Genomic DNA, 13,410 nt, shown 5'->3' on the forward strand with positions numbered 1-13,410 from the left:
GATGATGATGATGATGATGATGATGATGATATGATGATGATGATGATGATGATTATTATTATTATTATTATTATTATTATTATTATTATTATTATTATTATGAGGTGGGTAAAAAGCGACAGAGTTCAAGTTGACACCGTTTCGTGACCTCGCCGACCCGAAAGCAGACGACACAACTAGCAACCGCAGAATGCGATGCATTGTTTACAGATATCTTCACATGAGCGGAAGTCTATTATTTTCAAATAATTCTAATGTAAAAAGACATTAAGAAAATAAAAATTATACTCTTTGAAAGCTATCGGAATATAAAAAAGATATGAGAGAGAGAGAGAGAAGAGAGAGAGAGAGAGAGAGAGAGAGAGAGAGAGAGAGGTGGGGGGGGGTTCATTATTTATTTATAGAGCAGTAAAGTTAGGTGCCCCAAACGTAAACAAAGGTCGAGAAGCACGTGGCAAACCACATGTTCCTGTCTTGACAGCTCACGTTCCAATGTAAATAATAGAAAAAAATAACCTTTAAAATTTGGCTGTTAGGTGGCAAAAGAAACACATATTCATAAATACTCGATCATGCATCAAATAATGTCTAGATATGGATATTTTATGGAACAAAAGGTAAAATTTTCTAAAATTTATCAAAGTTACAGTCTATCTATTTTTAGACCAGAGCAAATTATTGCGCTGGTGTGAACAAAACGAGAATTATTCGGAGCCTGATTTTCATAATAATTTAGCCTTATATTATTATTTCTGCAACTGTTAGATTTTATGTAAACATATTTTCAATACTGAAAGTGTATTGCCTACAACTCAAACTACAAAATTGGGAGACCTATATTGTGCGTAAATTATTCCGGTCCCTAACGGAAATCACTAGCAACTTGTTATTGTTTACGTTTGGGGCACCTAACTTTGCTGCTCTATTTTTTCGTATTCGTATTCGACCACCACAACTTTGATTTCTTCGATTTCACAATCTCATGTTCCGCGTTCCAATGCCGGTAAAATTTGAAATAACCAAATGTGTATACTTTTGGATTAAAAAAAAAATACTTTTGAAAATTATGTTACTCTCTTGGTAAATGAATGAATTTGATAAATTGTATGTTTTAAATAAATGATAAGTTATATTTCTGATTTCGATTTAAGCAACAGTGTACATCTGTACTCGGTACCGATGACGTAGTCTGTGACCTTTGACACCAAAGCAAAATGTCGATGTGAAGGCGGCAAGTTTCATCACCACAGTGAATTTTTACACGATTTAAATTGCTAATCTCAGCTCTTGGAGTAATGAGAAAGTGGTTCTATATCACAATTTAAACATTAGAGCACGAGCTTTTTTTCATTAAAAAATCTATTTTTAGACCAGAGCAAACTATTGCGCTGGTGTGAACAAAACGAGAATTATTCGGAGCCTGATTTTCAGAATAATTTAGTCTTATATTATTATTTCTGCAACTGTTAGATTTTATGTAAACATATTTTCAATACTGAAAGTGTATTGCCTACAACTCAAACTACAAAATTGGGAGACCTATATTGTGCGTAAATTTTTCCGGTCCCTGACGAAAATCACTAGCAACTTGTTATTGTTTACCTTTGGGGCATCTAATTATACTGCTCTGTACATCTGTACTCGGTACCGATGACGTAGTCTGTGACCTTTGACACCAAAGCAAAATGTCGATGTGAAGGCGGCAAGTTTCATCACCGCCGTGAATCTTTACACGATTTAAATTGCTAATCTCAGCTCTTGGAGTAATGAGAAAGTGGTTCTATATCACAATTTAAACATTAGAGCACGAACTTTTTTTCATAAAAAAATCATGCTTTCATCACAAATTTGCACAATTCGGGGTTTTGTGTCCCTAATTCCCCTAGCTATAATAATTTTTAACAGAATAGTGAGATTTAACACTTTCGATGCACCGTACACAGACTTTTATGTATTTCGGCCGAAAAAGCTGACAAATTTGCTAAAAGAGACATTAGACATTGCAAAGTTAGTTCTTTAGTCTAAAAAGTTGAGAAATTTACAGTTGCTGGACGTTGATTTAAGTTTAAGACGTCATGTCGGCGGATGTCCAGTCCTCTTAAATTTAACCCCATAAAATAATTTTTAGATTTCAGACGAATGACAAGATTATTCTTCCACTGGTGTAATTCTGTAGTAAAAGATTTCGTAGCTGTCTCTCAAACTCAAACTCTATTACGGTGAGATCTGTATCGTCATCTCGTTTCGTCTGTGGAAGTACTGCGTAAACAGTATCACACTCCACACTCACACGCATGATGACGATGAAGTTGAAGCATAGGCTACAAGTACTACAAGGTTAACTATGGAAATGGGATTCGATTTTAGCTTCACCCGGAGGTCAAGTCCGTTTAAAATTTCAGTAAAAAAAAAATATAGAAGACTCATTCAATTTTGAATGGATTTATTGATGGGAAAAATGTCCTCTTTCAAAACACATCAAGTGAAAATAATCTGATGCAGACGTAAGATGAGAAAATCAGTTCATGTTTTGTTTGTGAGCAGGGCCATCTTGTTGAGGAACACCTATCTATAGTGGCCCTAATCTTTTTATGTGTGCTTCCCAATTTTCTACTTAATACCAGTCAAACACCACACTGTTGTAACTTCCTAATCTATTGTAACTTCCTACTCTAGCCCAATATGTAGAGTTGTAGGGTTAGAGCATCTAGAGAATATCAAAGCCTACTGTTGATAGGATATTTTGGTGTGTGCCTCGGATGGCCAAAACCATTTGGGCACGGAGTGTGGATTGTATATCTGGATGACCCAAACAAGGTCCCAGTATATGGCTCATCTTTGGATGGTCCTTGACGGTCAACCGGTGGATCTTTGCCCATGCAAAATATGCACTTAAGCACCCCCACCACGACAAGGCTATTAGAGGTGCACTTGCTGATAGATTCAAATTGCTGTGTATATTTAGAGCACTGGACACTCAAATTATGGGCACTCTAACAAATTTGTTTGTTTTTCATCTATGTAGAATTAAATTTGATATTTAACTGGGGTCAGCTTTACTCCATTATCAGTCATTATCTTCAAATCTTAGTGATTTTAAAAAAAATTCATAAAGAGTCTTCTTTAAAAAAACAAACATGAGCTGAGAAGTTGTTTGTTTTTATGTTTTTAAGGGTTTTACGGCGCTTGCAACACATTTAGGTTATATCAGCGCCAGTAAAAAGGAAGAAAATGAGATAGTAAAAAGTTCTAGCATTACAATTAAAGCACCCAAGAGAAAGGAAGACAAAGGGGAACTGGGAACAAAAAGGGATCAGATGCAGATTCCAAGAGCAAACCATCAATGTACTTAGTTTGAGATCACGTATAAGTCTCATCCGGACACAAGCACAGAATCCAACAAAGAGGAATACACTCAAATGCTTACATTATACTTTCAAAATAACAAACATAATACCGTAATACATAACATCGAGATGATTTACAAGAAAAAAAATATCATCTCCCCAAAAAATAACTATGCATTTGACTGTTTCCCTCCCAGCTAGGACCGAGGCCAGGGCCAGGACAAAACCAAGTAATCTCATTCCAAGACAAAGACAGAAAGCAAGTTGGAAAACAGATATAGGGGATAGAAGACACAGCAAGTACCTCCTTGCCCACTCTGGGAGGTCAAGAACCCCACCCAGGAGCTGAGAAGCTTTATTTTACCACCAAGAAAGGAAAAACTCCTTGTGTCAACTTACACAAGAGAAATGAATTGAATAAGATAAAACTTTTCCCCGATTCTCATCAGTATTATTTATGAATATAATTTTGCCTTTCAGAATATTGCAATGAAAATAACTGAAAAAAGTGATTGGTTCGGCACAATTACAATATTCTGTTTTACAGCTCAGGGTAATCTTGAAGTCATTAATTTACCATTTGTAACTGATTTTGATTTTAAACATTTCCGTAATTCTCATCAGTATTGTTTATCAATACGAGTTGAGAGAATGTGAGTAAAGAGTCTTTTTTCAATGCTACAGCTTTGCATCACACACAGCAATACTTGAACCAGTTAAAAATACGAGTAGCAGGCCCACAAGTTCACAAAGTCGCACACAGTCGTATTTTATTACCATTCATGTTTGAACTTATTTGTGACACAAACTTATTTAAGTACATGTTAAACAGTTTCCCTCCCAGCCAAGGTATCCGGCCAGGGCCAGGACAAAACCAAGTAATCCCATTCCAAGACAAAGACAGAGCAATTGGAAAAACATACAAAGAGGATAGAGGACAACACAAGTTCAAGTACTTCCCTGCCCACTATGGGCGGTTCTGGCCAGTTCAATCTCATTTCAAGACAACACAAACAGGAACATGGAAATAGTAATTAGATATAGGGAAGACGTAGCTACGGTGACCCCACTCACCATGGAAGGTCAAAAGACCCCACCCACGAACAGACGTCACAAGGCTTTGGACCCATCTCGAGGACGAGAGACGCTTGCGCACAACCAACATGACGTTCTCTCTAATAACTTTTCCGCCGGTGACGTCAGACTATGGGTGACGTCCAATCAAGGGACGCTACTCTTCCGCTAATCTCATTCCCTATAGATGGCCCAGGGGTAGAGCTTTTTTTTTTAAAGGGTTTTACGGCGTTTGTTACAATTAAGGTCATATCAGCGCCACCAGGGGTAGAAGGACAAATTTTTTTAAAGACTATAAACAACAAAGACTATTTCACAATATCCAAAGTTTATTGTTCAAAAAAGAAATTACAAGTAAAAAAGGATCAAAAAGCGAGATTCAATTAATGGTGACTGAAACATGCAATTGTGTGTGTGTGTGTGTGTGTGTGTGTGTGTGTTTTAAAGGGTTTTACGGCGCTTGCAACACATTAAGGTAATATCAGCGCCAGTAAAAAGGAAGAAAATGGGATAGTAAAAAGTTCTAGAATTACAATAAAGCATCCAAGAAAAGGGAAGACAAAGTAGCTCCCTGCCCGCTATGGGAGGTAGGATCCCCACCCAGCCCTTGTACGGAGATCGAAAATCGGCCAAATTTAATAATATCGGTCAAAATCTGAAGAGAAAAAAATTGGCTTATTTAATCTGTGGCGCTTCAATTTACTCCATACTATGAATAGTAAGTAAATTGCAGTACTGACAATGAAAATAAGTCCAATTTGCGGTATTAAACTTTAGTTAATACTTTGCTTTAACTTCACCCTTTAATACACTAAAGCATGTAATACCGAGAGGATTGTGTGCAGATTAATGTAGCAAATAATACGTGTAATCAGTCATGGAGCAAATGTAATATTAAGGGGCGGTTTGGGTCTTTTCTAAAATAATTTTAATAACCTATATTGGGCGGTTTTAATCATTCTGTATCATCAATATAGGTTAAAAAACAACATTTATGGTGAAAAATTTTAATTATCTGTGTTCATACCCATTTTGCGATCTAATTTGGGGGTCTGACATCAAAAAATATAACAATCTTGTGGCAAACGTTCCACAAAAACTAATGAAGGAATGACCTCCATATTCTTCCCTCTTGTCAACATTGTACCATAGTGTGCCACCATAGAGATTTTACGGCTTTAGCTTATGGAATTTTTATTAGATCATTACAAAGTTGAGAATCAAAATGTTATGACAAAATTGATGTAAAAAATTCAGATTTAGGATTATAATTTAAAATTCACAAATCTTAATCAAAAAAATCTCTCTATGGTGACATAATACATTATCTCTGTGATAACTGGAAATTTTCAGACAATTCCATTGAATAGATTCTGAGTAACGTTTGACACAGTTTCCCATACCCTAAGAAAAATGACATATTGAGAAAATAGCAAAATGGCTTCCCGTTTTTCACACATTTCTTACTACCTGTACCATTTTCGACTGTGTATTTCGTGCCTTTATAGTCTAAGAATTTGGACTTCAATTATATTATTTCTAAGATAATAAAATATTTTCCACCAAAATCTCAAAATCAAATTTTTGAAGGATTTTCCTAATAATTAGACCCAAACCGCCCCTTAAATAAGTCATGTAGTCAATGTAATCAGTTTTTGGTGACAATACAGATTTATTATTATTATTATTATTATTATTATGTAGTAGTAGTAAAAAAAAAGAACGTAATTTTGTTTTTAAGGGTTTTACCGCGCTTGCAACACATTTAGGTTATATCAGCGCCAGTAAAAAGGAAGAAAATGCGATTGTTTTTGTTTTTGTTTTTAAGGGTTTTACGGCGCTTGCAACACGTTAAGGTTATATCAGCGCCAGTAAAAAGGAAGAAAATGGGATAGTAAAAAGTCCTAGAATTACAATTAAAGCACCCAAGAGAAAGTAAGACAAAGGGGAACTGGGAACAAATAGGGATCAGATGTAGATTCCAAGAGCATACCACCAATGTACTTAATTTGAGATCACCTAAAAGTCTCATCCAGACACAAGCAAAGGCCCCAACTAAGAGGAATACACTCAAATGTTTACCAATCATATAATATAATATGCAAACTAAACATAATACAATGCATAACAGAGAGATGATTTACAAGGAAAAAAATATCATCTCCCAAAACAACTATGCATTTGACTGTTTCCCTCCCAGCCAGGACCCCGGAAAGGGCCAGGACAAAACCAAGTAACCTCATTCCAAGACAAAGACAGAAAGCATGTTGGAAAACAGATATAAGGAGATAGAAGACACAGTATGTACCTCCCTGCCCACTATGGGAGGTCAGGATCCCCACCCAGTAAAAATGCGATAGTAAAAAGTTCTAGAATTACAATTAAAGCACCCAAGAAAAAGTAAGACAAAGGGGAATTGAGAACAAATAGGGCTCAGATGTAGATTCCAAGAGCATACCACCAATGTACTTAGTTTGAAATCACCTACAAGTCTCATCCAGACACAAGCACAAAATCCAACAAAGAGGAACACACTCAAATGCTTACATTATACATTCAAAATAAAAATAATAATACATAACAGAGAGATGATTTACAAGGAAAAAAATATCATCCCAAAACAATAACTATGCATTTGACCGTTTCCCTCCCAGCTAGGATTCCGGCCAGTGCCAGGACAAAACCAAGTAATCTCATTCCGAGACAAAGACAGAAAGCATGTTGGATAACAGATAAAGGGGGATAGAAGACACAGTTTGTACCTCCCTGCCCGCTATGGGAGGTCAGGATCCCCACCCAGTATCAGCGCCAGTAAAAAGAAAATGTGATAGTAAAAGATTCTAGAATTGCAATCAACTGGGAACAAATAGGGATCAGATGTAGATTCCAAGAGCACACCGCCAATGTACTTAGTTTGAGATCACATAAAAGTCTCCTCCAGACACAAGCACAGGTCCCAATTAAGAGGAATACAAATTTTTTTGTTTGTTGCTTTAGGTCTCTTCCAACACAATTGAGGTTATATGAGAGACCGCTGAAACAAAAAAAAACAAGAAATCTAACAAAAATAGTACAAATGTAAATCAAAATCATAACCTAAAAATATCATAAGCTAAATTACAAATAACCAAGAACAAACAGGCAGAAGATTTACAGAAAAAAAAATATCCCCTGTCAAAAATACAATCACAAACCAAAGAAGCAGGATAGGCTAGTAAAGAGAAGAAACGACATCACTATTGATCGTACACCCATGCGAACATCATAGGTATATGATTCAAGGGTGATGCTCCCATCCAACCACCCGCAAGAGGAATACAATCAAATGTGTAGCAATCGTATAATATAATATGTAAACTAAACATAATACAATGCATAACAGAGAGATGATTTACAAGGAAAAAAAAAAAAGATCATCTCCCAAAACGATACATTTGACTGTTTCCCTCCCAGCCAGGGTATCCGGCCAGAGCCAGGACAAAACCAAGTAATCTCATTCCAAGACAATGACAGGAAACAATTGGAAAACGGGTATGGAGGGATAGAAGACACAGCATGTACCTCCCTGCCCACTATGGGAGGTCAGGACCCCCACCCAGACCGAGAGGATTGTGTGCAGATTAATGTAGCAATAATGTGTAATCAGTCATGGAGCAAATGTAATATTAAATAAGTCATGTAGTCAATGTAATCAGTTATGTGTAAAAAAAATAAGAACATAGTTATACAGCAAATGATATACAATATAAAATATAATGTAATGAGTTATGTAGCAAATGTAATATAAATAACATACATAATGCAATTTTCGAGTGCCACCTCTTGATCAGAGCAGTTCTGAAATGTCAAACATGTTCTACGATTTGGTTGATGGAATGTTAAATCAACAAAACCCATGATAAATTGGAAAGACATTTTCCATTGGTAAAGAATGGTAATATATATAATATACATGTAACAAAACTATACATTAATACTGACGGCCGAAAGACTTGGGATTGTAACAGAGCTGCCAAACCTCAATTCCACTACAAATACCAGTATTTTTACAAACAGTGAAGGGGACAAAAATCTTTTCTAATTTGGTTCATAAAAAAATGAGTCGAATGATAAATAGAAATCCGTGCCACAAACTACACTCCAAAGACTTGAATATTTACAAGTGGAAGCACTAAATTCAAGACGGAAAGAAGAAAAAAAACCCGATGTATTTGAGAAATGTTGGGATGGATAAAACTAAAAACTAAAGAGCCTTGACAATGGCGGGGGGTATGGAGGATGAAGTGAGCAGGAACTGGCAGCTCTGGTAATAATATCACAACAACGTGGCACTTGGGTGGTTTAACTACTCAATCCTAGAGATTTTTGCTACTTTTCAAAATTGGAAAAAAATGTATTAAAAATGAACATGTGCATAGATAGTTTTATTTAACTACCATTGGCATGCACAAACTAAAAACATTAGCTTTGATATTACGCCTAAAATTGTCTCAGGAAAAATATAATAGGCACGGGGTAAAATTAACCCGGGTAAATTTAAACTACGGATATAGTCAGTGTTAGGGTTGAGTGAGTTAATATTGTAAAGAAATCTTATGGTGAAAAGACGGTATCATTTAGAAATTTTTTTTCTCAGAAAAAGAAACGCGTCGGAAAAAAACAATGCAAAATGTTTTACATCAACTTATAATAATGCAAAATGTTTTACATCAACTTATGGTCAAACTATATCAATATACAATATGTACAGTTTTTTAAAATGATAGAACACTGGTAATTTGCATAGAATTTTTTTTTAAAGCAATCCTGAGAACTACACATTTTAAAACAAAAAAAACCCAAAGAACAAAATAAAAAATTCAAGCAAAAACAAACCTGTAACGTAGTGTTTTAAAATGGATGAAATGTTTTATATCTGAATCTTTCAATTTTCCTCTCCAACTCTTTGATTTAAACTGATAGAAAATCAGCGATTGGAGAAAATTCTAAAATTGGTAAAGTCCCCCCCCCCCCCTCCTTCCCCCACATCTTACAAAAAAAAAAAAGAATACCTGTTCTGGAGGCAGATTACACATTACATTCCAAGAGGTTTGGGAACACAAAAGATGTTTGCAAGCATGGGTGTCAAATTACTGGAAATCGGCAGTGGCATAAATAATTTTATAGAGAATCAAAAGAAATGAGTCTATAATAATGATACATTTCAAACCCGACTAGCACTGACACTAACAAAGGAATTGTAAGAATTGCTTTTCAACGCGAAAAAAAAAGTGTGGACAAAGTCATTATTCTGATTCTGTCATCAAAATATTTTATCACTTTGCGAAATGGTCGTGTTCATTAATTACTGTGGGCTAAAGACACAACTTGTAGGTACTGAAACAACAGCATGTACTTAGTTTGAGATCACTAAAAGTCTCATCCAGACACAAGCACAGGTCGCCACGAAGAGGAATACATTCAAATATAGTCGACATCACTTATAAAATTGTGATTTCATAATGTCTACATACCCTCGATCTTTCATGACTTGCTTTTTATGGATTACATTGCAATGTATTGAGGGGTGGGGGGTTGTAATGTATGTAATGGAGAGCCAAAACAAGATTTAATGCTAAATCTGATGATGGGTAATTATCCAATACTAGCTATATTGTAATCGATATATTTAAAATTAATGAACTAACTATAGCCCATAGACTAAATGTGTAGTATCAACTTCCAGAATCCACATCTTGTCTGATGTTACCCTACCCAGCCAGATAATCGAACATCCTTAGGGTGTTCAATATATCTGGCTGGTAGCATCAGATCATTTGGGTCAAGAAATGGATTAAAGTTTTTAGAGTATGATTGGTAAAAATGTCTGAATAAAAATTAATATGTGTAGAATTACAATCCCCAGCAAAATGAATACAATGGACGGAAATATGTAAGAATAAGCATTTACTATGATAGGTTGGCACCACTGCAAAAATCTAAGGTTTCCTCAGTCTCTCTCCCTCCCAATCACTAAAACATTTTAATCCAAGTGCCATTACTACCATCAAGTGTAATTATGGAGACGAAGATCTAGTGGTGAGAAGGCAAACCTTTACATTCCCGCATATTTTGAAAGCGATTTGAAAACCACAATCTAAAGGCTATATATTGCATTATTTTATAGAAATATTTCCTAAGTTCAGGAAATCTTTCTTGCTCTCCGCATATATGTGAAAAACGTCAGACATGCTCATGATATTGTCTACTTTGGGGATTTGTGGTAGGGGAACCCCTAAAAACGATGACATGTCACATGTAAACTTTGATATTTTTTTTAAAATTTGTAACTTTTGCAGACAACTCAATCTGCAAAAGATATGTAAGTTGTGAGGACTAGTTTTCAAACGTCATACTGGCATATCGTAATTTTATTTCTAAAATTCACTGTAACTACTCAGTTCAGTTCCATTATACACTAACAAAAACCCTCATTGCCAGAACAAACTACATCAAACTTGCTTCACTTAAATCCAACAATCAAGTCAATCACCCGAGAGCTTCTCACAGTCCCAAGACCAAATTGATAAGTTATTCTCGATGCTTTGAAAACATGGTTCATAGCTACAGCTTAGAACCTAAAAAATGGCCACAAAAACTAGCCAATGTTGAAAAACCGAGCTTAAGAGTTATACTACCCTCGCAAAAAGCATTTGTAAGGTATTAACTCTGAAATTTTAGACAAAGCCATCAGCAACATGCGTCAAAACGACGAAATTCTAGACCTAATAAAGCCATCAGCAACATGCGTCGATATGTCATCTGAGACCACAGTGGACTTTTTAAGCTACAGCAGAGGGATTTGTGTAGCAGTGCAGTTCAATGCTTCAGATGGGGAAGCAAAATGGTGGGCCCCAACTACAGCGTAGAGATAGAGGGGAAGTTTGGCAAGAGAAAACATAACATTGGACGCCTTTGGGAAGGATGATGGGTATTAGGAGTAATTTGCATAGAGAAGAACTTTTCTGCCAGTCATGACGGGAAATAGCCAACACGAATAGACCATTTCCGTATGAAATCATAGACAGAAACATAAGCCATTAAACAACCGCCTCGACAGAGGAAGGTTACACCCATCTGGGACATTAGGAAAGGACTGCCAAGCAATTGTGTATCCAAGAACACATTCGCAGGACACCTTGCTGAATATACATATATATATGGAAGAGGCACTGTGGCATCCATAAACAATATATGCATCTTATGACTGATGTACCCTCTAAGTCTGTTTCACACAAATCATTCAGAGTAACAGTTATGGAATTCACTTTCACACAAGACCAAAAACAGTGAAAATTTAGATGCGTTTAAATATAACACTTATTTACAAGAGCTTATGTTGACAATGTGCTTTTATCTTTTAATTTAGGGCAAATAGTATAATAATGTGTATGTAATGTAAAGAGTTTGCTTATGTGATGTGTATGCGGAGAAGTTCCCATATGTGGGCTTAAGTGTACAGATGTATGCGTGTAATTAGTGTGTATGATAGTTTATATTGTTAAGCGCCATAGAATTCCATGCCTCCCAAAATATAGAACTAAGGCGGAATGACGTCTCAAAGAGACCTGCCAACCCTTCACTTTCCAAAGTGGAATCATTATAATCATGGCTATAATCAATTTCAGTATGACTTTCAGTTACAGTGACCGCGATTCGAGGGGTTCGAGGGCCTAAGTCTGCCTAAAAAATGACTTCTGGTTGTATTCAGAAGGGTATGAATGCAGACCTTCTCATAAATCGGAACAAAGGAGACAGAATCTACAAGCCAACCAAGCGCAACACTGGCTTTCGTTAACGCTGGTCAGAACAAAGGAAGATTGAAACAAAAATATTTTAAATAGTCTTAGTATGAAACCACTGGGAGTGGAGAGAACAAGCATCCAATCTCCAAATCATTGCAATTTGTCCTTCTGAAGGGTAAATGGAAGGCTTTCTAAAGAGCTATACAACACTGGGTTGGACTACTATTAAACCTGGTTTATTCCCACAATACACTGCGGCAGCCATAGAAAGTAATCGTGCTAACTTCTCTACCCTAATTTTGCCAACAGTAAAAATCAAGGAAATTCTATTTCGAAAAAGAATGTCATCAGCCATGTTTGTTGTCAGCTTGGTCAATGAAGGACCCAACCAATATCATTGCAGCCGGGGAATCAAGTTGCAAGAACAAGAATCGGGATGAAATGATTGTCACCCTGCAAAGGCGCACAATCGTTTTAATAGAAAATGAAATGATGAAACTGGACAAATAGGTAATACTACTTTGATGGCATACAAATTCCAAGTAAGCATATTATGTGCACCAATTTCTAGATTTAATCTTTGCTTTTTATACTCTTACTGGCATACAAATTCCAAGTAAGCATCTTATGTGCACCAATTTTTCAGTTAGATTAAAGGCTAGATTTAATCTTTGCTTTTTATACTCTTTCTGTTCTCACTCTGCTTTAAGGAGGTAACGCAGGGAGAGGTAATGTTTTTGGTACCGGTGCCAATGTAGCAATGATTGTAATCCGATGGGTAAGAGAGCCGGTGCCATTGTAATGAATGTAATCGGATGGGTAAGAGAGCCGGTGCCATTGTAATGTATGTAATCGGATGGGTATGAGAGCCGGTGCCATTGTAATGTATGTAATTGGATGGGTATGAGAGCCGGTGCCATTGTAATGAATGTAATCGGATGGGTAAGAGAGCCGGTGCCATTGTAATGTATGTAATCGGATGGGTATGACTGCCGGTGCCATTGTAATGAATGTAATCGGATAGGCATGAGAGCCGGTGCCATTGTAATGAATGTAATCGGATAGGCATGAGAGCCGGTGCCATTGTAATGAATGTAATCGGATAGGTATGAGAGCCAGTGCCATTGTAATGAATGTAATCGGATGGGTATGAGAGCCGGTGCCATAGTGAATGTAATCGGATGGGTATGAGAGCCGGTGCCATT

General features: G+C 36.3%; 1 protein-coding gene across 1 annotated transcript in view; it reads left to right on the top strand.

The window, feature by feature from the left end:
* Positions 1-11,158: 11,158 nt before the first annotated feature.
* The window catches only part of LOC144963083 (uncharacterized), a 21,121-nt gene continuing 18,869 nt past the window's right edge, over positions 11,159-13,410 (top strand). Inside the window, exon 1 of the mRNA XM_078896721.1 lies at positions 11,159-11,307. Coding sequence (XP_078752847.1) covers positions 11,159-11,307 — 149 coding nt within the window. The remainder of the gene's footprint in view (positions 11,308-13,410) is intronic.

Source organism: Berghia stephanieae, chromosome 1 (assembly GCF_034508935.2).
Source record: "Berghia stephanieae isolate SIO BIC M18660-M18661 chromosome 1, UCSD_Bste_1.3, whole genome shotgun sequence".
NCBI classification, from domain to species: domain Eukaryota; kingdom Metazoa; phylum Mollusca; class Gastropoda; order Nudibranchia; family Aeolidiidae; genus Berghia; species Berghia stephanieae.